At 42.4% G+C, this 27,925-nt stretch overlaps 1 protein-coding gene across 2 annotated transcripts; it reads left to right on the forward strand.

The window, feature by feature from the left end:
* The first annotated feature begins 271 nt into the window (after positions 1–271).
* LOC142741812 (derriere protein-like) lies at positions 272–26,351 on the forward strand. 2 transcript variants are annotated; one of them, XM_075851146.1, is made up of 4 exons: positions 272–438; positions 20,441–20,604; positions 21,802–21,976; positions 24,695–26,351. In XM_075851146.1, the coding sequence occupies exons 2-4, from the start codon at positions 20,560–20,562 to the stop codon at positions 25,501–25,503; spliced, it is 1,029 nt and encodes a 342-aa protein (XP_075707261.1). In that variant the 5' UTR covers positions 272–438; positions 20,441–20,559; the 3' UTR covers positions 25,504–26,351. The 2 variants fall into 2 exon arrangements, with proteins under 2 accessions (XP_075707261.1, XP_075707258.1); XM_075851143.1 differs by lacking the exons at positions 272–438; positions 20,441–20,604 and having other exon boundaries at positions 21,413–21,976.
* The last annotated feature ends 1,574 nt before the right edge of the window (positions 26,352–27,925 follow it).

Here is a 27,925-nt window from a genome sequence, read left to right on the forward strand (position 1 = left end):
TCTGGGGTCTGTATTAAGGGAGTCAGGTCTTGGGTCATTATTAGTGTGGAAGGTCTGGTCTGAGGTCTGTATTTATTTAGGGTGCTTGTTCTGGGGTCTGTATTTGTATAGGGGGTCTGGTCTGGGGACTGCAATAGTTTAGAACGTCTGGGTCTGTATGTATTCTATGTTCTAGTCAGGGGTCCAAATTTATTAGTCTGAGTAAAAGGGGTTGTCCAGGCACATCGATAGGTCATCAGTATAAAAAACGGTCTGTGCCCGGACAACCCCTTTAATGTATGGGCCTGGGCCTTGGTGTCTAAATTTGTGTGTTTCTATAGGGGCTGGAAATGGCTGCAGAAGTGATGGGCAAAGATGTCTCATCAGGAGATGTCGCATAATGGTCTGCGTTAAATGGAAAAGAAAAGAAAACGACTCCCATCAGAGAAGACATCACTTGTGAGTCACTAGATTTATAGGAGATCTGTCCCCTCTCCTGACATGTCTGTTGTAGGAAATCCTTGTATTCTACATATCTTTGTGTACCCAGGACTAATAGACAAATGTGTGTTACCATTCCCATTGTCAAGAGGATGTGTCCCTACACAGTGTGATACTGTCAGCGATGGTTGGAGACTGTCAGTATGTAGGGACACAGCCCTTTGACAAGGGGAATCGTAACAACCATTTGTCAATGCTTGCACAAAAAGGTGGTGTTCACTATAGACATGGCAGAGCGGCGGTGGAGAGGGGGGCCCAAGTTTGGGGAATATCCCAGGGCCTATGGTCTACTGAATAGAAACTACATCTCAAAAAATAAGCCCTCATACCGCAAAATTGGTGGAAAAAACAAAAGTTATGGCTCTCAGAATATGGCGAAAAATCTAAAATTGTATTTCTAACAATCAGTTTATTCCTTGTAAAAGTAGTAAAACATAAAAAAATCTATATAAATTTGGTATCGCTGTAATCGTATTGACCCGCAGAATAAAGTTTACATGCCGTTTTTACTGCACGATGAACGCCATAATGACACAAGATTCAGGAATCACAGTTTTTTTCCTATTCTGACGTTTTTAATTGTTTATTTTGTACGCTGTTCACAGTGCGGACTAAATAATCATATACCTTTATAGTTCCGACTTTTACGGAAGCATCGATACCAGTTATGTTAAATTTTTTTTGTCTCACATTGTGCTTGAGGGAAAATATGAAAAGGTGTTTTTTTTTAAAACTTTTATGCTCGTTCTATGTAGTGGGCTCAGCCCGACATGTGCCGTATATATATATATATATATATATATATATATATATATATATACATATATATATAGCAGATGTCAGGAAGGGGTTAAAGGCTATTAAAATATTTTAAAGTGTTTTTTTGTTGTTTTTTTTAAACAAAAAGGTGTATTAATGTGTGTTAATAAACTTTGTAAATACATTTTGTTAAAAAATATTTTGAATTTTTGAGATACAGCTGCTTTGTAGTCTCTATACAGAGCAGCTGTAACTAGCGCTATTCACTGAATCCGTCAGTCCAGCGGACCTGACAGCTTTAGTGACAGCAGGTCCTGCGTGTCTCTGACACGCATGATCCACCTATAAACTATCAAATCCAAGTTCATAACTTTCAACTTTTAAGGGAACTTTCAACTTAAGGGGCCTCAGGGCTCAGCAACCAATTAGATCGAGGTACTAAGTGTCAAGTTTCCTAAGGCGATTCATCTGTGGGTGAATTGCGGCCCCATTCATTTCAATGGTTTCCACGGTCCTTGCATTGCCCGGGAGCCTGGACTGCAAAAAGATAGGACATGTCTTATTACGGCCGTATTTTGCTGTCCAGGCTCATTGAAATGAATGCACACGACCATGTGCATGGCCAGCGAATTGCGTGACACTCTGCGGCCGTCCGAGCTGCAAATCACGGGCCATGCACACCACTACGGTCGTGTGCATGAACCCTTAGGCTTTACCATCAGAATCCTCTGGCACCACTCTTTATAATTGAATAGCAGAAAAAAAAAAAAGTTCTAGCATTTGGTTAGGTCTCAACCCTAAAGCCGGTTTTAAACAAGTACAATGCGCCTCTATTATGGCCGGAAATCCCGGCACAACCGAAACACCAAATTCTGTCCCGATTGAAACTTACGGGGGTGTCTGTGACTAGCACAGCTGCTGGTTTGGATCTAATAGTAATTATACAGTTTAACACACCCCCATATGACCCATTGATCCATCCACCACCCATATGACCCATGCAAAAAGTAACTGCCCCTTATTAACTAATTTCACCATCTTTAGTAGCAATTGTTGCAACCAAATGTTATATTCTTATAATTTGATCAGATTTCACATCACTCTTGACACGTTGTATCCCAAGCGTTGCACAACTGATTTATTTCAGTTTTTTATTTTATTTTTTACATCAACTTCTTGTTTCAGGTATTGAAGATACGTACATAAGTTTTTAAAAGGTCTTCAGTCCTTAAAAGAGCCTTACCTTCCCTGACGGATATGTAATAAAAGCTAAATTACAACATATTTACACCGTGGAAAGCTTGACAGCAAAACTACCTGCATTTAATGTTAAATGGTCAATAACATTTCAAAAACTTTGCATAAATGAATAGTACAAGCGAATATAGAAAACTTTGTAATATATTTTATTAGAGAATAGCTCTTTCCCTGCTAATCAGGCTCCTTTCTTCCCCCTCCCTCCTAAGGGGGCAAACATATGTGGTTTATTTGCCTCTTATTTCCGCACCCTAAATATTCATTCATTTGGAATTTAATGCTAAATCCGTCTCCTTAAGACATGACAGACCACCAGCTCACTGAGGGATCCAATTACAGCTGCCCATAGAAGTCTATGGAAGGGTATAACGGTTCTCACCGGTTTGTTCGTGGATCCTCGGTGTCGTCTGGGAGATGGTGCTTGGAACCCAGGCAACGCTTGGCACAGCGGGTAGAGGCGGTCGGATGGATAGGCAGAAGTCAGGACAGGCAGCAGACGTCATAACGTGTATGGCAGCAATAGGTCAAGGCAGGCGTCGTAACGAGTATGGATAGCAATAGGTCAAGGCAGGCGGCAGACAAGGATAGTCAAGTTCTGGCAGAGGTCAGTAACGGGAAATCCAGACAAAATGCAGAAGGGACAGAAACGGAACCAGGGCACAGGGAAACTCACGGGGAACTTGGTTGAACAAGGATGGATGCAAGGAAGGAGGAACCTTAAATAGGAAGTCTTAGGAATTAAGGTGCGCGCTGGCCCTTTAAGACAGGACGAGTCAGCGCGCGCGCCCTCTAGTGACTGCAGTCGCACATCGAGGATGACGGCCGCAGAGGGAGGTAAGCGATGCACTTACCTGACGCCGTCTAGGGCCAGCAGAGCATCCGGATCGGGTAAGTGGAGCTCGGGACGAGCATGAGGTAATGGAGAGCGCAGGAACCGGAGCAGAGGCCGTGGGGAAGACGGGGAACGGCGCGGCAGCCGTTATAACAAGCAGCGCAAATGTCATAAAGATATAAATAAAAGGCATACTTCCCTGTTCAGTGACGATTTCTTATTGATTCCATGAAAAGTAATTGTATAAAAGATCCCCAATGGAGTACTCCAGGTCACTTCTAGAATAGCAAGGACTTGTAGATGCAAGGAAACCAAGAGCCAGGAGGACTATCAAAGCGGCATGTTAAGAGAGCAAGGTGAAACAAGATGGAGCAGCCGGAGCTTTTTCCGCTGTGAAGCGGAGCTATATCCCCAACACTGGCAGTTGAGGGAAACCATGCAGAGTAACAGCGCAGCGAAGCAGCACAGAGAAGCCGTGCAGAGCTCAGGGAAGCGGAGGTAGGAGGGAGGTCAGAGCGGAGCGACGGAGGCTGTGGCAGACGTCGCCACTCAAATGACCGAAACCATCCGATCATTTGCAGATCTTAGCGACACCTGCTACTTCGATTTGCATAACCTTACGGCTTTTCCTTCTTGGTGTAGCAATTTCAATGTTGAGAAGTGTATTATCACATACATTGCAAAATATATTTTCATTGCTGTAAAATCCATGTTGATATCATAACAATCACACATGTATCCAATATCACAATTAAAATATTTAACCTATTAAACATAGGAGAATGGCACTCACTCAGAAGATCTAACACTGCATATGTTTGTGTGTTTGTTAATGGCGCTATTGCGCCTGTGTCCCAACCTATCTCCAATAGGTGGAATCTATCACATGTTGCTGATAGCCAAAAGACACATATTAGCGCGTAAGTGCACTCTATGAAAGGACCTGAAGACATCACCTCCCTGTCTGGCATGCCTACATCAATGTAATGGGCGTTACCAAGAGTGCATCACTAAGGGTATGTGCACACACACTAATTACGTCCGTAATTGACGGACGTATTTCGGCCGCAAGTATCGGACCGAACACAGTGCAGGGAGCCGGGCTCCTAGCATCATACTTATGTACGATGCTAGGAGTCCCTGTCTCGCTGCAGGACAACTGTCCCGTACTGAAAACATGATTACAGTACGGGACAGTAGTTCCACGGAGAGGCAGGGGCTCCTAGCGTCGTACATAACTATGACGCTAGGAGCCCGGCTCCCTGCACTGTGTTCGGTCCGGGACTTGCGGCCGAAATACGTCCGTCAATTACGGACGTAATTAGTGTGTGTGCACATACCCTAAGTCACATTACAGTGCCGCCTCAAACAGGGTTTACCCTATGCTCGTTTCCAGACGTCACAAAGTGCTTATAGCAGTGCAGTTCCCTTGGAAGGCTCTAATAGGGCATCTGCGGTGTCAGGGCCTGCCTTAGGTTGGAAGGCGCTCTGTGCAGGATTCTCTATTGCTGCCTTCCGCAAACCAAAAATGAACCACATATATAGAGACGCACATAATGGAACATATCTACTGTACATAAAGAGACATATTTATACAAACTGGCAAATATATATACACACATTCTGGAATATATACATACATAAAGGTAAATATATAGACATACAGACACATAAATACACAGACAGGAACATATACAAATACATAAAGGCACAAATAAACAAGCACAAAAGAAAATTCACATACAGACCCATATATACCTACACAGGCACATATGGACACAGTGCAGATAATGTAGTAGATGTCACCTGCAGTCCTATGTAATACCACAGATAACACACAGTGATAACACTGAGTACAGATAACACTAATGTTACCTGTAGTCCTATGTAACACCACAAATAACGCACAGTGATAACTCTCTGAGCCCAGATAATGTAGTAGATCTCACCTGCAGTTCTATGTAATAACACAGATAACACAGTGATAACCCTCCAAATAGAGATAATGTAGTAGATGTTACCTGCAGTCCTTTGCAACACCACAGATAACACACAGTGTGAGTTCAGATAATGTAGTGGATGTTATCTGCAGTCCTATGTAACACTACATATAACACACAATGATAACTCTCTGAGTACAGATAATGTAGGAGTATTAAGGGGGTTTTACACTGGGCGATTATCGTGCAGACGAGCATTCATATATCGCTCGTTGCCGATTATTGCCCTTTGTAAACAGGGCAGCGATCAGCAGATGAATGAGCAAACGCCGTCATCTGCTGATCGTAAAATTTAAAAAAAGTTCAATATTATCGCTGTCGGCAGCACATCTCCCACATCGACATATATGATAAAGTATGGGAACGAGTGATCGGAGTAACGACCGCTCGTCCCCATCCATAGCTCCGTGTAACAGGAGCAAACGAGTGCCGATCAGCGATGTCTTGTTAATAGGCGCTTGCTGCACTGCCCAGTACTATCCATCTATTGGTATATTGTCCTATTGAGGCAAGTATTGTGACTGTAGTTTTGCCCTCTTTATCTACACATGGGCTTCTGTCCATACATGTTTTTATTTGTGTGTAATATATATGTTTTGGATCAATAAAAGTTTTTTCATTTTTCATACAATTTGTATTGGGAGTGCGCTATTTTGATCGTGCTATCTTTTCTTGCTTTCATCAACTATGTAACACACAGTGATAACTCTGAGTACGATAATGTGGTAGTGTTACCTGCAGTCCTATGTAACAACAGATAACACAGTGATTACTATACCCACACAGGCACACGCACACACATACATATACACATACACACTCAAACATACACACACAGAAACATACATACACTAACACAGACATGTATACACAGGCAGACACATATATAGACACACAAGCACGCATACGGTAGTGTTAAAACAAAATAGCAGTCCAACAGCATTAAACTGATAAATCAATTGTAATGACAGGGATTGGGAAACAGACAAGTGAGCCCTAATCTACCCGCCACTCAGTCCCTGCCTACTTGCAACGACCCGCCCTAGGCGACGGGGTACAACTGGGCGACGGTCCCTACACTCAGTAAGTGCACGACAGACAACCAGACAAGGGAACACAGAACAAAAGGGAAACGGGGCAGTTGCCCACGGCAACACCGTGAGCAACAAGAGTAGTAAACGAGCCGAGTCAAACCAGGAGAGTACGAGGTGCCAAACGCAGAGCAGGAGAGTAGTGAACAAGCCGAGTCAAACCAGGAGTGTACGAGGTACCAAACGCAGAGCAGGAGAGTAGTCAGTAAGCCAGGGACAAGAAGTTCAGGAAGCTGCAGCAGGGCCAGGAAATCAACAGAGAAGAATCACAAGCAAGGAGGAACAGGAAAGGCAGGTATACATAGACAGAGGGCGGGAGCTAGCTCCGTCTGGCCAGGCTGTGATAGGCTCTCCCACTCCTAAGCCTGCCATCCTGAGTGGTGGAAGATGGAGTCAGTCTCACAGACATAGAAGCAGGTGCAGACTGATTACCTATGGGCGTTGATACAGGAGTTGTGCCTGGCAGATCCTTTACATCAATGGTTTTGATAGAAGAGATATTTCTACATAGCAAATAATTTACTTGTAAGTGTAGTAGAGTAGTAGGAAAAAAACAGAGCCAACAATTAGGACAACCATGCCGCTCATTCTGTGTAATTGAATCATTCATTGAAAGGGGCTTGTTCAAAATAATAGCAGCAAGGAGATAAATTGGTGAAGTCATTCATTCTGTAGAATAACAGGTGTCAATTTTGGCCCTAATTTAAGGTAGTAGGGCGGCACATATTGGTTATAGTGCATTTCCTTCTGAAATACTGGGGAAAATGGGTCATTCCAGACATTGTTCTGATGAAAAACGTACTTTGATTAAAAAGTTGATTGGAGAGGGAAAAACATATAGAGAAGTGCAACAAATTATAGGCTGCTCCGGTAAAATGATCTCAAATGCCTTGAAGTGGCAACCAAAACCTGAAATACGCGGAAGGAAGCGGGGAACTACTGTTCGAATGGATCGAAGAATAGTCAAAATGGCAAAGGCTCAGCCAATGATCACCTCCAGAAAGATCACAGAAGATCTGAAGTTACCAGTGAGTATTGCTACAATCAGAAGACGATTAAGTGAAGCCAAGTTACCAGCAAGAACTCCCCACAAAGTCCCGTTGTTGAAAAAAAGACATGTCCTGAATAGGTTAAAGATTGCCAAGGAACACATTGACTGGCCCAAAGAGAAATGGCGCATAATTTTGTGGACTGATGAAAGCACAATTGTTCTTTTTGGGTCTAGTGGCTGCAGACGGTATGTCAGACAACCCCTGAGCACTTATTTCAAGCCACAGTACACTGTGAAGACCGTAAAGCATGCTGCTGCAAAATCATGATATGGGGATGTTTCTCATACTATGGTGTTGGGCCTATTTATCGCATACAACGGATCATGGATCAGTTTGAATATATCAAAATACTTGAGAAGTTCATGTTGCCCTATGCCGAAGAAGAAATTCCCTTCAACATGACAATGAGCCAAAACAAACCAGTAAGCGAACATCCTCTTTGTTACAGACAAACAGGATTGAGGTAATGGAGTGGCCTGTCCAATCCCCTGACCTCAGTCCCATAGAGAACTGTGCAAGGTCGTCCAATCTTCCTGGACTGGAATACCTGTTCAGAGGTGCCAGAAGTTGGTCAACACCATGCAACATAGATGTCAAGCAGTTCTCAGAAACCATGGTTATGCCACTAAGTATTAGTTCAGTAAAGTGAAATCTGAAACATTTTTTTCAGTTTATCCATTACTTTTTTGAGTTTTTAAAGAAAAATGCTGGCACTGCTATTTTTTTTGAACAGCCAAATATTCCTTTTTCTTTACTTTCTGTAAAGGATTAACACAAACTGGATACATTTTGTTATTTTGATTTGGAATTGAATGTGTAGTATTTCCAGTGCATTTACATTAAGACAAATAATAGTTATTATAATGATTTTACGCTTTATTTGCTTTTTTAAACTCACTGATATTTTTTTAAACACTACTGCATATACACACATAGGCACTTACCATCTCTCCCGTATATATCACATTATATCAACTTATATCTATTCTAATCTTAACCCTATATATGTGTAATGATGGGGTAGGGAGACAGACAGGTGAGCCCTAATCTACCCGCCACTCAGTCCCTGCCTCCTTGCAACGACCCGCCCTAGGCTATGGGGTACAACTGGGCGACGGTCCCTACACTCAATAGGTGCACGACAGACAAACAGACAATGGTACAAAGAAGACGGGGAAATGGGGAAGTTGCCCACGGAAACACCGCGAGCAACAAGCGAGGTGAACGAGCCGAGTCAAACCAGGAGATGAGCGAGGTACAAAACGCAGAGCAGAAGAGTGGTCAGTAAAGCCAAGGTCAATATCAAGCAGAGGGTCAGTAGTTCAAGAAGCTGCAGCAGGGCCAGGAAACCAACAGAGAAGAATCACAAGCAAAGAAGGAACAGGAAAGGCAGGTATAAATAGACAGAGGGCGGGAGCTAGCTCCGTCTGGCCAGGCTGTGATAGGCTCTCCCACTCCTAAGCCTGCCATCCTGAGTGGTGGAAGATGGAGTCAGTCTCACAGACATAGAAGCAGGTGCAGACTGATTACCTATGGGCGTTGACACAGAAGCTGTGTCTGGCAGATCCTTTACAATATGATAATCGAATAACCTGCGGTACCACAGCACTCCAAGTTAATGTGTACTGCATTCACCGCTACAACCAATGTCAGACCCTTGTCGCCTAGTTTCACGAAGAGTCTGTGGACCCACTTGGCCGTACCGCCTTGTCGGTAGGGCAGCTGGCCAACAGGGCGCAGGTGAATGTCTATAGTTCATATAGGTACCTGTGGTAGCTCAGAGCAGCAGGGCAGGCTCGGCTTGGACTAGGCAGCAGGTAGACGTCAGGCGAGGTGAAGCATTTCAGACGTGGAATACAGCATGACACGACTTTGGCACAGCACAGTGCTTGACCAGGATGGTATGGAATGCAAGGAACAGGAACTGGAACAGGTACAGGAAAGGGAAACAGGAACACACTAGGAGGCCATCACATAGACAAACTACGTAACTTCAACAACGCTCAGGCATAGAAGCAGGGGGCTGCACCCCTCTTATAGTCCAGGGTACTCACGGGTCAAAGTTCATCAAAAGTCCGGAACGCAAGCTGCCCCTTTAAGAGCGGGCATGATCGTGCGCGCACACCCTACGGGATTCGTCTGAGGTGAGTGGAAGCGGGCGCTGGCGTCTCCTGAGGAGGAGGCTGGGGCCAGTGCTTGCCGACTCGTGGCTGCGGCTGTCAGGAGGGGATTGGAGCTGACAGCCCGCAGCCACGGACATTACACCTAGTATATGACAGGATAGACATCAGGAAATGTTAAAAAAGCATCGTACTCCATACTAATAATAATGCCCAATCTACATGTCTGCCATGAAGATGTTTAATTCAGAGTCAAAATAAACATAACTGTGCATATATATTCTTTGTATCCTTGGAAATTAGCAACATTGGATATAAACTGCTTCTCCTCAGTGAATGCCTCCTCAAATTCAATGTTGTACCACCTACAATGAAAATAAGTTTTTTTGTGTGAGTGTAAAGTGCATAACGACATCATAACACATATAAAAATCCTTGCTACAGAGAGAGACGGAACTAAAATCATAGAGCGACAATCTGGGTATTTAATTCATAAAAAAGCCCCCAATGGGGCTCATTCATTGGCTGATTGTTGCCCTGCTTACACAGGGCAATGATCAGGAACGAGCATTCATTGGCCAGTGTAACAGGGCCTTAAGTGTATGGGATCTTATTCGTTTAAGGGGTCTAGTTTGGGGTCTGTGCCTAAAGGTTCTGGTCTAGTGCCTGTATTCGTTTAGTGGGTCTGGTCTGGGGTCTATATTTAGGTGCTCCGTCTGCAGTTTATTTTAGTTTTGAAGGTGTGGTCTGGGGAATCTGTATTTAGGGGTCTGGTCTGGGGTCTCTATTTAGAGGGTCTGGGTTTTATTAAATATAATAAACCCAATAAAAATAATAATTAACCACCCAGCTTCTGGCAGTTCACACAGCGTGTCCTCGCTCGTCCGACGCGATGAAGTTCCTGTGGGAGGAAGTGAGTGACGTCACAGCGTGATCTCGCGAGGACACACTGTGTGTCTGTGCACTGCCAGAAGCTGGGTGGTAACGAAGAGAAGTGGATGATGCTGATTCGTCAGAATCATACACTTCCATTCACAACGCCCAGCTAGTAAAACAAGTAAACACACCCAGATGTAACGAACACAATACACGCCCAGTTGGAAATAAGATTAAACACGCCCAGTTGTCCATAAGAAAGGCTCATTTGCATAAATATAAAAATGCTCATAACTTGGCCAAAAATGCTCGTTTTTGAAAAAGAAAAACTTTACTGTTATCTACATTGCAGCGCCGATCACCTGCAATAGGAGATAGGGATTTGAAAATCTGGTGACAGCGCCTCTTTAAAGGAACAGTGTCATCACAAATTATTTTTTTATATGTTAAAGATGTTAGTGCTTTATTAAAAACGTTTATATTCATTTGTGTGTTTGTGTTTTACTTTTTCTTATTTTTACACTTTTTCTTCCCTATGGGGGCTGCCATTTTTTGTTCCATTTCTGTCTGTGTCGATTAACGACACATACAGACATGGACTGCGAACGGCTCCCGTCCCATTGACTTCAGTGTACGGCGTCTGTGTGGGAACTGCGCATGCGCCGCTCCCACACAGTCCAATTCGAAATTGGCGCCGTCCGGCGCCATTTTCCTGTGGACCGGAAGTCGCGGCCGGACAGTAAAATTACTACTTCCGGTCGCGGCTTCCGGATTTGTGCACTTGGACCAGCGGCAGCAAACGGAGCGGACGGGCCGGAGGGAGCCGCGGCGGCAGGAGCAGGTAAGAGATTTTAATGTATGTTCGTGTTTGTGTGTGTTTACTACTGTATGTAAACCTACTACACTGTGTGTTAGCTCAAAAAATGGCGACACACAGTGTAGGAGGTTACACTGTTCAAACCCCTCGTTTATCCCGGCACTAGCCAGGATAAAGGAGGGGGGGATGCTGAGAGCTCACTAGAGCGAGGGCTTTTAACCCAATGTTGCAATGCTGCAATTTTGGGAATAGCTCCATCTAGTGACCAAAAATGGGTAGTATTATAAATTAGAATTAATTTATAATATTTCCTGACTCGTGAAAAAAATAAAAAAAATTTGAACAATGTTTAATCACCCACACACTATATGTTTAATTTTAAAAAAACAAACATGTTTTTCTGGCAACACATTCCCTTTAAATGTTGTGCTTTTTTCTAAGTCATTCATTTGTAAACTTGCCAGAAGAGGGAGCCTGGGTGTTTTGAAAGCTTACATATATAATTTTTATGGTTAGCCAATAAAGGTATCATCAGTGGCGGACACAGACTGCAAAAGGCCCCTGTGCAGATAATGTGCCAGGGCCCCCCCGCCCCCCCCCCAATACCGACAAAGTTACCTAAACATATATATGCATATAAAAATAAACCTTACTAATAAAAATTATGAAGGAAGATTTATATTGTACATTTTATTACCAGTTTAGAACACAAGTAACACATTTTTTTCCGGGTTAAATTCTTATCTAAACTAAGTCCCTAAATGTGGGCAAAGAAAATGAAAAACCTATACTCACCTCCTCCGGCGCCTCCGTTCCCCCTCCGCAGCCCCTATCCCTTTCTGTGTTTACAAAGCTGCTGTGGTGACGCGCGGTCGATGGCACATGACCGCTGCAGCCAATCAATGCCCTCAACAGCGATTTGCTGTGGAACTACTGTCCTCAGCAGCACACCAATGAGGAGTTATTGGCAGCAGCGGTCACGTGCCATCGGCAGCGCGTCACCAGTGCAGCCTTGTACACTTGTAACACAGACCGAGACAGGAGGATGGGGGCTGCGGCGGGTGAACGGAGGCGAGGGAGGAGGTGAGTATAGTTTTTTTATTTTCTTTGCCCACATTTTCTTTGCCCAGCTACTGTCCACGGGGGGCCCGCTGATGGGCTCGCAGCTACTGTCCACGGGCCTCTGTCTCAGTCCTCAGCATCGCGCAGCTGAGAACTGAGTCGGCCAGCAGAGGAACGGGCCCCCTTCCCACGCGGGGCCCTTGTGCAGCTGCACCGGCTGCACATGCGGTATGTCCGCCCCTGGGTATCATACCTTCTATACTTTTGTCTTTTTTGACACAAAAGTATTTAAGATTGCATATTGTTTCTGGCTAATACGGTACTGCACTATTTTTTTAACTGTGCTTCATATGTAGGTTGAAACATAGTCATTAACTGTAACAGAAACAGCTGTGTAGGAGTTTTAAAACTGGGTGAAGAACAGCCAAACTTTGCTACAAAGGTGAGGTTGTAGAAGACATTTTTATTTCACAAAGAAATGGGTAACGTTGAGGTCCGTAGATGCAGTGGTTAGCAAAGGAAACTTAGTGCAGCAGATCAAAGACACATCATGTTTACGTCCCTTCTAAATTGGATGATGTCCAGCGGTGCCATCGGCTCAGAACTGGCAGAAACCAGTAGGACCCAGGTACACCCATCTACTGTTTGGAGAAGTCTGGCCAGAACTGGTCTTCATTGAAGAATTGCGGCCAAAAATCCATACCTTTTGACATGAAAACAAGGCCAAGTGACTCAACTATGAGCGAAAACATAGGAACTGGGGTGCAGAAAAATGGCAGCAGGTGCTCTGGACTGATGAGTCAACATTTTAAATATTTGGCTGTAACAGAAGGCAGTTTATTATCCATCATGCAATACCATCAGGGATTTGTCTGATTGGCTCCAAATGTATTCTGCAGAAGGACAAACGACCCCAAACATGAAGCCAATATCATTAAGAACTATCTTCAGTGTAAAGAAGAACAAGGAGCCCTTGAAGTGATGAGATGGGCCCCCACAGAGTTCTGATCTCAACTTCATTGAGTCTGTCTGGGATTACATGAAGAGACAGAAGGATTTGAGGAAGCCTACATCAACATCTGTGGTTAGTTATTCAAGATGTTTGGAACAACCTCTCTGCCGAGTTCCTTCAAAAACGGTGTGCAAGTGTACCTAAAAAAATATATATATAAATGATCTCTTTAACAATCTGTACAATCAAGTTATCATACTATTTATGGTAATCGGTGATGGACATAAGAAAATAAAATTGAAACCAATGTCTGAATTACTATTTTTATGCCTTTTACCCATAAAAAATTAATATGAATTAATTTCTAAATTATATGTACTCTAATATATACATAAAAAAAACTGCAAATTGTCCTCCAAAAAACACAAGGCCTAATTCAGCCACGCCAATGCAGAAATAAAAAAGTTATGACTTTTAGAATGCTGTATGACAAAAAAAAAACAATAAGAATGTTATGGCCCTTAATGCCAAAATTGGCTTAGTCCTTAAAGGGAATGTGTTGCCAGCAAAACATGTTTTTTTTTTTTTTAGTTAAACAGTTAGTGTATAGGTGATTAAACATTGTTCTAATTTTTTTTTTTTTTTCACGAGTCAGGAAATATTATAAATTGGATTCAATTTATAATATTTCCCAGCACTGGTCACTAGATGGAGCCATTCCCAAAATTGCAGCATTGCATGTGGTAAAGCAACCACATTGCTTTATGCTGCAAAATTGGGTAAAAATCACTCGCTCTAGTGAGCTCTCAGAATCCCCCCCTCCTTTATCCTGGCTAGTGCCGGGACAAACGAGGGGTTTGAACGGTCTAACCTCCTACACTGTGTGTCGCCATTTTTTGAGCTAACACACAGTGTAGTAGGTTTACATACAGTAGTAAACACACTGAAACACGAACATACATAGAAATCACTTACCTGCTCCAGTCGCCGCCGCTCCCTCCGGTCCATCCACTCCGTCTGCTGCCGCTGCTCCATGTGCACAAGTCCGGAAGCCGCGACCGGAAGTAGTAATCTTACTGTCCGGCCGCGACTTCCGGCCCACAGGAAAATGGCGCCGTACGGCGCGCATTTCAAATTGAACTGTGTGGGAGCGGCGCATGCGCCGTTCCCACACAGCGGCGTACACGATAGTGGATGGAATGGGCCCCGTTCGCAGTCCCTATGGGACTGGAGCTGCCGTATTCCATGTCTGTATGTGTCGTTAATCGACACATACAGAAATGGAAAAAAAAATGGCAGCCCCCATAGGGAAGAAAAAGTGTAAAAATAAAAAAAAGTAACACACAAACACACAAATTAATCCAAACGTTTTTAATAAAGCACTAACATCTTTAACATATTAAAAAAAAATTTGGGGTGACACTGTTCCTTTAAAGACGGAACACGGCACATTAACAGTCCTAAACTCCCAAAATCATTTGGGGGATTAGATATAAAATGACACTATTACAACTATCGTACATTCAAGGATCTATTTTGAATGACTATTAATATAATTCTAGTAAAGCCGTTCAGTAGGACCATCTACATGTAACAATAAAATAAATGAAACTGTATTTTTATGCATGAATTTCACCAATATAATCTACCTTTATGTAATATTAGATTGTTTTATTTGTTAATACTGTGAGATTATGGAAAGATTAGTGTTAGCAGATCCAGAAACACAGATAGAGTAATGGTAATCTGCAATAAAAGGTGTTAAAAAAAACCAAAAACATTACAAGAAAAAGAGAGAGATGTTTTTGTTTGCTCAAAACAATGAGAAGTGTTAGTTTCACATTCAGGTCAACGAGCCATGTAAAAGTGTCTGGTGTCTGGTGTCAGCGGGAGGTCACAATTCTAACACCTTTGGAGTGTCTTATTTGGTGTGAAACTCAGTGGCCTGGGCTCAGAAATGATCGGTATCAATAGAAGTGACATGCTAACAGCTGCAGGGAAACAATAAGGGGATTCGTTTACATCCTTCTTTTTAAATAACCAAATTAACACCTTTTTTATTAATGAAATTCACTTATAAAACTGATAATCCCATCAACATATATTTAGGAAAATACTTTTCTTCAACAGTTTCTACTTTTCCGGCCATTAACAAGTAGGGCTGAGCGAAATGATCTGCCTGTTTCTGGTCTTCCCCCCTGTTTAGAAATATTGGAGGAATCAATTCAATGTGTTTTTGATTCAAATCTCAGACAAATAATTGACAAAACTATGAGCCCATTGGATTGGCCAAATCAGCTGAACATATTTGTAGATATTATCACATTTTAGACAATTTTAGATGCCCCCATACCTGGAAACGGGATTGCGTCCCAGCGCTTGGAGGCTTTCATATGGAACTTGAACCATTTTATCCTGTTATAAATTAAGATTTATCACCATGTCCATCGAATTACTTGATCTCTGGTGTATTGTAGATAGGCACAAGATAAGTGAGCTACAAGTTGGCTGTGATGTACCTACTGTGGTAGCGTTGGAGGGGGTAGCCCTAGTTAAGGGGGTGCATAGCCATCTGAGTAAACTTGTTGTATGCTTCTCAAGCCAAGTTTGGAATAGACAGGAGGCCCACATAGAGCAAGTGGGACAATTATGGGGCCTGAAGGCGAGAGATCCATGTCCCCCACCCAAAGTACTCATTCCACATTCTAAGGCCTCATGCACACGACCGTAGTGTTTTTCTGGTCCGCAAATTCCAGGACCGTGTTCCGTGAAATGTCATCCGCAGTTCATCCGTATGTCCTCCGCAGTTCATCCGTATGTAATCCGCAAAATGCGGATGAAAAATAAAAAGCCTAGGTAAAACATGATGACGACAGAACTCATTCCCGGTCGTCGCCTAGCAACACTTCCGCAAATCCGCAAAACTGCGGATGACACACGGCGGTGTATCCGCAATTTCCACGGGCCCATTGACTTCTATTGGCATGTCCGCACCGCATTTGCGGCCCATAATAGGACATGTCCGTAGTTTCTGCGGCACGGATGTGCGGACATGCGGAGAGCCGTGAAAACACGGATAGTGTGTATGGGCCCATAGAAATGAATGGGTCCGCAATTTACCCGTGGATTTGCGGTTGAATTGCGGACGCAAAAACACGGTCGTGTGCATGAGGCCTAAGACGTGAGAGGCATTTCAACACCAGCCAATTCCCTCCTACAGAGTTTTCATTGTCTTAAGAGTTGTCACCAATTGGCAGAGAGTGGAATTTAAGGTGACAATTCAGCTTTTTGTTATTGCTGAGATAAAACTGGAGCCAGAGCATGATACCCCTTCTAATCTATGACATTATAGGCCCAATAATAAAAAACATGATACATTCAGTTAGTAAAGCTATTCTTTACACTTTAAATGTGGTTTCCATCTTTATTTTAATAAAGCTAGATCGCTGTCTGAATGAAAAGTTTTACAACTTCCTAATATACTTCAAGTTTCAATTCCTCACTATTTTCAAGATATATGTTTGCTGTCAGTGAATGGGAACACTGTTGTTTACATTCAGAGGAAGCAAATCCAGTACATGTCTTTTTACGCTCACAGCTGAGAAGTGAATACTGTCTAGACAATCTTCTGTGAGCTAAAGTGCCTGGACTCAAGACTAATACATTGTAGCAAACGATCAGTGAGAGATCAGTGAACATAACTCTAAATTAAAGGGGTTATCCGGAAGTAAAAATGTTTTTGGTTGTTTACATGCACGTAGCATGGGCGTATCAGCGGGCTCAGCGGGTATATGTTGTATTTCTGGTATTATGCCAGAAATACGATTTGTCAACACAGAGTCCTGCTAAACCCTCTGATTGGCTGCAGCGGTCACATTTTACTTCCATGTAAACAACCAACGGGAGTGCCGTCGGAGCCTCAGCGCTGGATCGCCGAAGCAAGGATAGGTTTGTATTGCTTTTTTGGATTATGTATTTAATTTGCAGCCCCTACTAAAAAAAAATCACTTCCTGTATAACCCCTTTATTAAACTATAGAGAGGCATTCTAATAATCATATATATATATTTGGCAAGGACGTTGTGTCCGAGGCACAATTAGCACCGCCCACAGCTCGACCTGCAAGAAGCCTGTGAGGAAGGAGATGTGAGTTCTCAGTCTGTCTGTTGTTTGTGCCTCTATTTGTCTGTGTGTCACTGTGTTTGTGTGTGTATAAGTTCCAGTATGTGTACATGTGTGTATTTGTGTGTGTGTATTTGTGTGTATAAGTGCCTAAATATGTATCTGCACCGTGGCGTAGCCATAGGGGTCGCAACGGTCGCAGCTGCGACCAGGCCCTCAGGCCTGGGGGGCCCACAGGGCCCCAGTTGCCACACAGCGCTGACCACGCTTCCAACTGTATTTGCGTACTCAGGGCGTAAATACAGTTCAGTGCAATTCTGGAGCCTGGCTCCAGCATTTACTGTGCCATGAGCTGCTCAGCGCAGGCGAGCACGATGTAGTGACATCATCTCGCCTGTCTGCGCCGAGTCACTCACAGCACAGACCGGAGAAGGATTCTCCACCCGTCGTGGGAATGGGGATAGGTAAGTAATTATGTTACTATTTTTCTATTAAGCACGTACATATGGAGGAATTATACTGGGTATGGGGGGGACTCATATGGTTGCTGCTGAGGGGGCATTATACTATATGGGGGCATTATACTGTGTAGGACAGCTAAGGGGGGCATTATACTGTATGGGATAGCTATGGGGGCATTATACTGTATGGGGTAGCTATAGGGGGCATTATACTGTATGGGGGCATTATACTGTATGGGGCAGCTATAAGGGGCATTATACTATCTGTGGCAGCTATGGAGGTCATTATACTGTATGGGGGCATTATACTGTATGGAACAGCTATGGGGCCTTATACTGTATGGGGCAGCTATGGGGGAATTATACTGTATGGAACAGCTATGGGGCCTTATACTGTATGGGGCAGCTATGGGGGAATTATACTGTATGGGACATTATGGTGTATGGCGCAGCTATGGGGGGCATTATACTATATGTGGCAGCTATGGGGGGCATTATACTGTATGGGGGCATTATATTGTATGGAGTGCATTATACTGTATGGGGGCATTATACTGTATGGGGCAGCTATGGGTGGCAATATACTGTGGGGGCAGCTATGGGGGCATTATACTGTGGGGCAGCTATGGGGGCATTATACTGTGTTGTGGCATATTTGGGGGCATTATACTGTGGGGTCAGCTATGGGGAGCATTATACTGTGGAGGCATTCATGGGGTCTGTCGGGCAAGACGGCTGGGCACAGGAGTCTGGTGATGTTGGGAAGGGGTAGGGGGGCCCAAGCAGAATTCTTGCACCAGGGCCCATGAGCCTTTAGCTGCACCCCTATATCTGTATGTGTAAATATTTCTGTGTGTGCATTTACTACATTATCTGTACTCAGAGTTATCACTGTGTTATCTGTGGTGTTACATAGGATTGCAGGTAACACTACTACATTATCTGTACTCAGAGTTATCACTGGGTTATCTGTGGTGTTACATAGGACTGCAGGTAAGGCTTCTTTCACATCTGTGCCAGGGTCCCGTTCCAACGTTCCATCTGAGCTTTCCGTCGGAACGGGACCCTGACTGACACAAATGGAAATCAAAGGTTTTCGTTTCGATCACCATTAATTTCAATGGTGACAGATCCGGTGTAACAGTCGACTATGCTATTGATTTTGTCAAAACGACAAAACCCTTGCACAACTGAGACAAACGGAAACCATTAGCACCGGATCCGTCACCATTGAAATCAATGGTGCTGGAAATGGAAACCTATGGTTTTCGTTTGTGTCAGTCAGGGCTCCATTCCAATGGAAAGCTCCGACGTTCGGAGCGGAGCCCTGGCGCAGATTTGAACGTAGCCTAACACTACTACATTATCTGTACTCAGAGAGTTATCACTGTGTGTTATCTGTGGTGTTACGTAGGACTGCAGGTGACATCTACATTATCTGTACTCAAAGGCTGGGTTCACACGAGCACATTAACGTCCGTAATGGACGGACGTATTTCGGCCGGAAGTCCCGGACCGAACTCAGTGCAGGGAGCCGGGCTCCTAGCATCATAGTTATGTACGACGCTAGGAGTCCCTGCCTCTCTGCAGGACAACTGTCCCGTACTGTAATCATGTTTTCAGTACGGGACAGTAGTTCCACGGAGAGACAGGGACTCCTAGCGTCGTACATAACTACGATGCTAGGAGCCCGGCTCCCTGCACTTAGTTCGGTCCGGGACTTCTGGCCGAAATACGTCCGTCTATTATCAAATGTCTAAGATGGGAATACCCCTTTAATTACAACAGTAAAATCTGTTCTGGTCTACATATGTATGTATACATGTATTTATGACCAAGGCTGCATTCAGACTCATGTATGGAGCTGTATATTAAGTTTTAAGAATGTGATCAGATCCCATCAGGATAAAGCAAGCAAACCATACCCAAATAAAACCTTTGAGATAGGTTATCCTTCTTTGTTTTGGAGCCAAATAAATGGCTCTCATACAAAGATGCATTATGCAGATCTGAATTGTGAATTGGAATCTCTGTCTTATTCACATGGCCATATTATGGATCTGTGAGGTACAAACTGCAATATGGCATCCATTTCCTGCTATGGGTCCATACTGCACAGATATATCACTAAGGGCTTCTAGTGTATAATACGGTGCCTTACAATAATGGTTTTAATGAGAACATCCAGATGAAAATGATATGTACATCAAGTCTATGGTCCACTGCGTAGACACATATCCATTAGACAGGTCGATAGACTTGCTCTACAGAAGTGGTTATGAGGAAAGTATCCACACGCAGAGTGTCAGACTGAGGTTTTTTGAGCCCATCAGAGGAAATAATTGCCAGCTCCCAACCATCCAGCTATATAGCTCATATCCCTTTAATTGTATATCACTTTAATGTTATCATTGCGCCCACAGGACATATCATTAATAGATTTGTAGCTTTGTGAATCAACCCATAAGAAATAAACCTTGTAAGTCAAATCATAAGAAATATACTCTTGAAGTAAGTGATAGGCTCAAAAGTCAGCACTTACAGTTGTTTTTTTTTCAGGTCCTGTTCGATTAGGGGCCCATTACTCTGTTAGAAATTGGGCACACTGGAGGATCCTCTGGTACACCAGTCCAACCATGCATACAGCAAGATCCTAAAATCTTTGCACAGGAATCATAATGCATTACAAAGATTTAGCACTTTATATGCTGAAAGAAATGACAGTAAGTGAATATCCCATCTACCTGGACTGGAGATACACCTTGTTCTGTGTAATAAATATAGAACGCAATATTGTCAAAGTCAACGTAGCTTTTGAAAGTATCGGGCCTCGCTGACTTAATTCATGTTCTCGGTAATCCAGTTTATCCAATTATGGAGAAGGCAGGCAGATGATTGTAAATTTTATTAGATGTGCCTGCTAAACCACTTTTTGTAGTGGACTTGCTAATGTCTTTGAATATGGAGCGCGAACTACCATCTTTTACCTTTAGGCTGGCTTCACACGAGCATGTTCGGTCCGTAAAGGACGTAACGTATTTCGGCCGCAAATCCCGGACTGAACACACTGCAGGGAGCCGGGCTACTAGCATCATAGTTATGTACGACGCTAGGAGTCCCTGCCTCGCTGCGGGACAACTGTCCCGTACTGTAATCATGTTTTCAGTGCAGGACAGTAGTTCCACGGAGAGGCAGGGACTCCTAACGTCGTACATAACTATGATGCTAGGAGCCCGGCTTCCTGCAGTGCGTTTGGTCCGGGACTTGCGGCCGGAATACGTTCCGTCCTTTACGGACCAAATATGCTCGTGTGAATCCAGCCTAATCGATAATGGGAGGAGGGAAATGGTTGTCTAATGTCACGACTGAATTTGAAAATAGTGGAATCTTCTTAATGTGAGAATTTTCCTAACATTTTACATATAAAATACAAATTGAAATTATATTTTAGTAAAATAATCTAGTAATGGAGGTAGAAAACAATTCAAATAGTTTTTTTTTTTTACAAACAACAAACTATAATCATATACATTGATCTTATATTTTCCAACATGAGATGAGTTTCTGTAAAGACACAATTATTTGGGGGGATGTTTCTACAGAAAGTAATGTATGTACATGTAAAAACATTTCTGAGGTGGATGGAACGTATTTTTCTTTTAAGAATTTGTAATTGACTTCTGGAATGTGATTATTTACATAAAAAAGGAGGAGACAGGACGATGGCTTGTTAACACCTTCTCCTGACTCCCAAAAGCTGACAAATTTCACACATGGCTGTTTTAGAGGGTATTTATCAATGTGTTCTCCACCAAGCCAGTAGACCACTGACCGAGATCACCATGGACACATCTGTGCTGTTCATTTCTATTCTGTTATCCTATTCCTTGCTGGTTGACTGCTCTGAGCTACCATTCCAGGAGAGGATGCTTCTTAAAGCCTTGGGATTGAATGGACGACCGAGACCTGTTGCTCCAGGCCCTGTACCAAAAACTCTTTGGAAAATTTTTGAGAAGGGCATTAATGCAGACAATCCATGCAGGATGGAAGGATTTCAAGTACCTGGAAATATTGTTAGATCCTATAGAGATCAAGGTGAGTTGAGAGGATGGAGGATATATATATACACTTGAAGTAATAACCTGATATCGTAACCTCATAATGTATTGTATGTATATTTTTTACATTGATTACAACATTGAAATTATATGATTAGATGATAATGTTTTTATAGCAGAATATATATATATATATATATATATATATATATATATATATAAATCCTTCTATAAATTCTTATAGAAATGAATTAGAACTAGGAGTTCCGACACCAGATACAGTATAGACATCTGCCCAAAATTAAGTGTATTATACAGTTCATGGAGATCTATGTCAACTTCTAATTTCGGTAATTGTTCATAGTCCTTTTTAACCACAGTTTGCCTAATAATTGTGAAGGCAAACACATTGAATCTCAAAGTTTATGTCTCATTAGTATTATTTAGGCATTGAAACGCTATAATGTTATATCAAGGGTCTTGTATAATCTAAAATAGCTGATGGCTTGCATATTGGTGTTGAATTAGCATGTACTAGTAATGAATCTCAGCATGAATTCCAGTGTATGAAGTGTGCTGTGAGTTTTTAAACAGGTTGAAATGCTTTTTGCCTTGGGTTTTAATGTCGAATATATCCCAAAAGTATAGTCATCTGAATACTGTAATAATACATTATTATAATACACGATTGCATTAATTTTACATTAAACAATTTAAGGGTTTGTTCACATCAGCGTTAGGTTCCATTGATGGGTTCTGTCAGACCTTTCGTTTGCATTACCATTGATTTCAATAGTAAGGGTATGGTCACATGCTTAACAAAAAACGGCTGAAAATACTGAGCTGTTTTCAAGGGAAAGCAGCCCCTGATTTTCAGCCGTTTTTTAAGCAAGTAGCATTTTTAACGCCCGTTTTTGGAGCTTTTTTTCTATTGAGTCAATGAAAAACGGCTCAAGAAGTGACATGCCCTTCTTTTTACGGGGCGTCTTTTTACGCGCCGTTATTTGAAAATGAGGCGTAAAAAAACGCCCCGTCGAAACAGAACGGCGTATTTCCCATTGAAATAAATGGGCAGATGGTTGTAGGCATTCTGTTTCCGATTTTTCAGCCGTTTTTCGGGACATTTACGGCCTGAAAAACTGCTGAAAATAGCCCATGTGAACATACCCTAATGCTGCCGTTGCTAATGGTTTCCGTTTGTCTCCGTTCCGTAAGGTTTCCATTTTTTTTTCACAGAAACTATAGCATAGTCGACTGCGCTATTGATTCTGCCAAAGCAACGGAAACGCATAAGCTTTTACCGCCATTTGCAAAACTTTTTCTTCTTCATACTACTAACTTATTTTTTTATGTTGTTGATTCATTGGAGTACTACGATGAACTACGTTTTTTTTTGCATAAAATGGTGAAATAATAATGTTTTCTTATGTCCCTGTGTTTTTTAATTAGCTCCTTAGTAATGGCAGTTGTCTGTTTGAAAACATCCATTACTAAGGTGGGGCTTAGTGTTAGCCAGTAAAAAGGCTATCACTAACCCCCCATTATTACCCTGGTACCCACCATCCCTCCAGATGGTCGGGTACTGGAACGTACCCGGCTTTTCCCGGGTACCCCTGTCAGCGGTGGGCACTGGGGTAATAATGGGGGGTTAGTGCTAGGCTTTTTACTGGCTAACACTTAGCCCCACCTCAGTAACGGACGTTGTCAAACAGACAAATGCCATTACTAAGGCGCTAATAAAGTATTAAAAAACACACCGAGACATAAGAAAACATTTTTTTATTGAAATAAAAACCACAGAAACCCAAAAAACCCCGTAGATCATGAAAGTAGTCCAACGAGTCTACGATGCACTCCAAACGGTCCAGCGGAACATGCAAAACAAAAAAAAACAACTTAGTAATATGAAAAATAAAAAACGTATACTCACCTTCAGCAGACTTTTGTCTTCTTTCTTCTGCCCTGCGCTGTAATAGAAACTAGAGGTCAATGAAAAATAATTCCCCTTCATGTAACTCTGCTACCTATTAACTGAAAAGTCATCCACCTCAGGGAAAAATGTTTCCCCATCGTGTCTAATTCCCAGGTGTTTCTTTGTGGTACTCTGTCATGTGGAGGCACTTTTCCCTATGGTGGATAATTTTCCCGTTGGCAGGTAGCAGAGTTACATTATGGGGAATTATTTTTTCCTGTAATATCTAATTACTAGGTGACGCCTTTATTGTACTTCTCCATAAGGAAACATTTTTCCCTCTGGCGGATGATTTTTCCCTTGACAGGTAGCAGACATACACGACAGAAAAAAATAATTTCCCATTATGTAACTCTGCTACCGGTCAACTGAAAAATCATGCGCCACAGGGTCTACCTCTTGACTTTCATCGTTGTTAGCTTTATGGTGTCTTGTAGCTGCTGCTGCCGTGATCAGCACGTCCTACCATTGTACAGTCACTCACAAAATGGGGCTGAACAGTGCTAGGCAATTTGAAGACACCTCCCCTGGCTTCTAGCCAAAAACAGGGAGGGGTGGTCACTAGTAGGAAGTGTCCCTCCCACATTTACAGCAACTGGTGGCCAATTATTATTTAATTTTTTATATTTCTCACCTTCTGAAAGAAAAAATACACGAAGAAAACAAAAAAAAAATGATAAAAATAAGTAACGTAATAATAATAAAAAAAAAAGACACATTTCCTTTAATATATTACTAATAAAACCAGTTATGTAGCCTAATGTCCTCTTTTCTCTTTAACAGGGCCTTTGAGCTCTAGCGATATGTCTCATGGATCCTTATGCTTCAAAAAACCTCTCTTTTTTGACCTTTCTGTGGTGGAAAAAAAGGAACAAGTAACACTCGGACAACTGGAGATTAAGTTCAAGCACAACACATATCAAGGGCAGGAATTCCAGCTTCGATTGTACCGTCCCTTGCAGATGGCCTTAAAGAGCATGAGAGAGCACAAGATAAATAGAAAACTTCTATTTGCCCAGTCTTTCCGTCTTCATCATAAGTCTCTTTATTTCAACCTTACAAAAGTGACACAAGACTGGACCAACACAAAGAACAACATGGGGCTCATTTTGGAAATATTTGCAGATGGTAATACTAGCATGGAGAATCATTTTTCTTCCTCTTGTGAGCAAATCCAATCTTTCCTCCATGCCTCTATGCTCACAGTTTCGCTTGACCCCACCAGTTGCAAAACCTCACGTATCAAAAGAAGTACAGAATCATTACCAACGCCAAGCAATATTTGCAAAAAGAGGCGGCTATACATTGACTTCAAGGATGTAGGATGGCAAAACTGGGTTATTGCCCCTCGTGGTTACATGGCCAACTACTGTCATGGGGAGTGTCCTTATCCTCTAACTGAGATGTTGAAGGGTACCAACCATGCTGTTTTGCAAACACTGGTGCACTCTATAGAGCCAGAAGTTACACCCTTACCTTGCTGTGCTCCCACCAAGCTCTCACCCATCTCCATGCTTTATTACGACAACAATGACAATGTTGTATTACGACATTACGAGGACATGGTAGTTGATGAATGTGGCTGCAAATGAGGCTTTATTACTCTTAGACTGCTAAAACATCAAACCTAAATGCTCCTTCATAAACAGTTGGATTTATTTAGGAGCACTTTATTCCATTCTTGGATAGCACAAAATCCACCTATTCTAAAAAGACAAAGGAAAACAATTATTATGTGTATTCCCTTGTCTGGAGCTGCCCTCTATGTTTGCACTAAACATTTTATTTTCTGTAGCACTAAGAAGCCAGCTGCAAGGACAAATACTCCACTTGGTATATGGGCTTTACGCAAATGAGCATTCTCAACAATTGTATTGAAATAACATATAACAAAAATAGAAGTCTACAGCATATACCACAGTTTATTAAAGGGGTTGTCCACTACTGGACGACTGATGACCTATCCACCGGATGATCTGTGAGGGTCCAACTCCTGGACCCCGCACTTTTAAGCCGATCCGGCTGCCTCCGAGCAGCGGACGTGCACGCCGGAAGCAGCTGGCTCGGGCCATTGAATAGCGGCGAGCTGCCGTACTGCAGCTCTGCTCCTATTAAAGTAAAAAGGAGCAGAGCGGCAGTTCGGCAGCACGGCCTCTATGCTATGTATGCAGCCAACTACTTCCGGCTCCGTACATAGCATAATGGGCTATAGCATCCAATGCCCGGAGATAACCAGAGTGGCTTAACAGTGTGAGGTCCGGGTGTCGGATCCGCACCGATTATATACTGATGACCTATCCGGTGGCTAGGTCATCAGTTGTTCAGTAGTGGACAACCCCTTTCATTTCAGTATACACCACCCAAATCATTAACTTTTTTGAAAATGAACAAAATAAGCTACTTTATGATGAATATGGATTTACTGTATTTATGCAAATAAACATGATTTGTACTCATGAATATTGTTTAGAAAATTAATTGAGCCTTTATTTCCTTAAATTTTCCTCTCAAAGTATTCACCCTTAGCAGCGATCACGGCAGTTCAAACGTGGGGTATTCTATTGGTCAGCTTGTCTAAATTTTCAGCTCCGATTGCAGCCCACTTCTTCTGTAGCAGCACCCAAAGGTGATTTTGTCTTGTAAATTGGACATTTCGATCACACCTGTCCAGATGATCCCAAAGGAGTTCAATTGGATTGCAAATCGAGACACTGGGGTGGCCAAACCACGCTCTTCGGCACCGGTTGTCCTTTTCACTTACCTCCTGTCTTTGCAAAAAAATACGTTATGTTCTGGGTTGTTACGTTGCTGTAGCGGGAAACCACGACCATTAAGACGGGTGTCGGAAGGGATGGCATGGCGCACCAAGATGTTGTGGTAGCACTTGGAGTTAATGTTTCCTTCAATTTTTAGTAAGTTAGCAACCACGCCAACTCTTAACCCCTTAGTGACCAGCCCATATTAGGCCCTAATGACCAAGCTATTTTATTCGTTTTTCTATAGTCGCATTCAAAGAGCTATAACTTTTTTATTTTTTTGTCTAAATAGCTGTAGGAGGACTTGTTTTTTGCGGGATTAGTTGTACTTTTTAATAGCACCATTTTAGGGTACATATAATTTTTTTATTAACTTTTATTAACTTTTTTTGGGGGGATTATAAAAAAAAACCTTAAATTCCACCATTGTTCTATGCGTTTTTAAATTGACGCCGTTCACTGTGCGGCGTAAATAACATGTTACCTTTATTCTATGGGTCGGTACGATTACGGCGATACCACATATGTAGAGGTTTTTTTATGTTTTACGACTTTTGCACAATAAAAACACTTTTGAACTAAAATTATTTGATTTTGCATCGTTGCTTTCCAAGAGCCGTAACTTTTTTATTTTTCTATCAATGTAGTGATTTTTTCGACTTGTTTTTTGCGGGACGAAACGTAGTTTTGATTTGTACTGTTTTGGGGTGCGTGGGACTTATTGATTTATTTTTATTATGACTTTTTTGGGGGGCAATGGAAAAAAATTGCAATTTCGCCATTGTTTTTTGCGTTTCTTTTTACAGTGTTCACCTTGCGGTTTAAATTACATATTAACTTTATTAATGGAGTCATTACGGTCACGGCGATACCATATATGTGTACTTTTATTTATTTTTTACACTTTTACTAAATAAAACCACTTTTTATGGAAAAAAATGTTTTGTTTTTTTTTTTTTTACTGTACTTTTTATTAATAATCTTTATTTCACATTGGTGACTTATTTTATTAGTCCCACTAGGGGACTTTACTGTGCGATCTTCATATCGCTGCTATAATGCTCTGGTATACGAGCCCGTCAGGCAATCTGTTAGGACGTGCCTCCGGCGCGTCCTAATAGGAATATGTCCAGGGCAGACCTGGGGGCTTTTATCAAGCCCCCGGCTGCCATGACACCCCATCGGAGACCCGCAATTGCATTCACGGGCCGCCGATGGGTGACAGAGGGAGCTCACTCCTTCTGTAAACAAAGTTAAA

This window comes from Rhinoderma darwinii, chromosome 1 (genome assembly GCF_050947455.1).
Source record: "Rhinoderma darwinii isolate aRhiDar2 chromosome 1, aRhiDar2.hap1, whole genome shotgun sequence".
Lineage (NCBI taxonomy): Eukaryota > Metazoa > Chordata > Amphibia > Anura > Rhinodermatidae > Rhinoderma > Rhinoderma darwinii.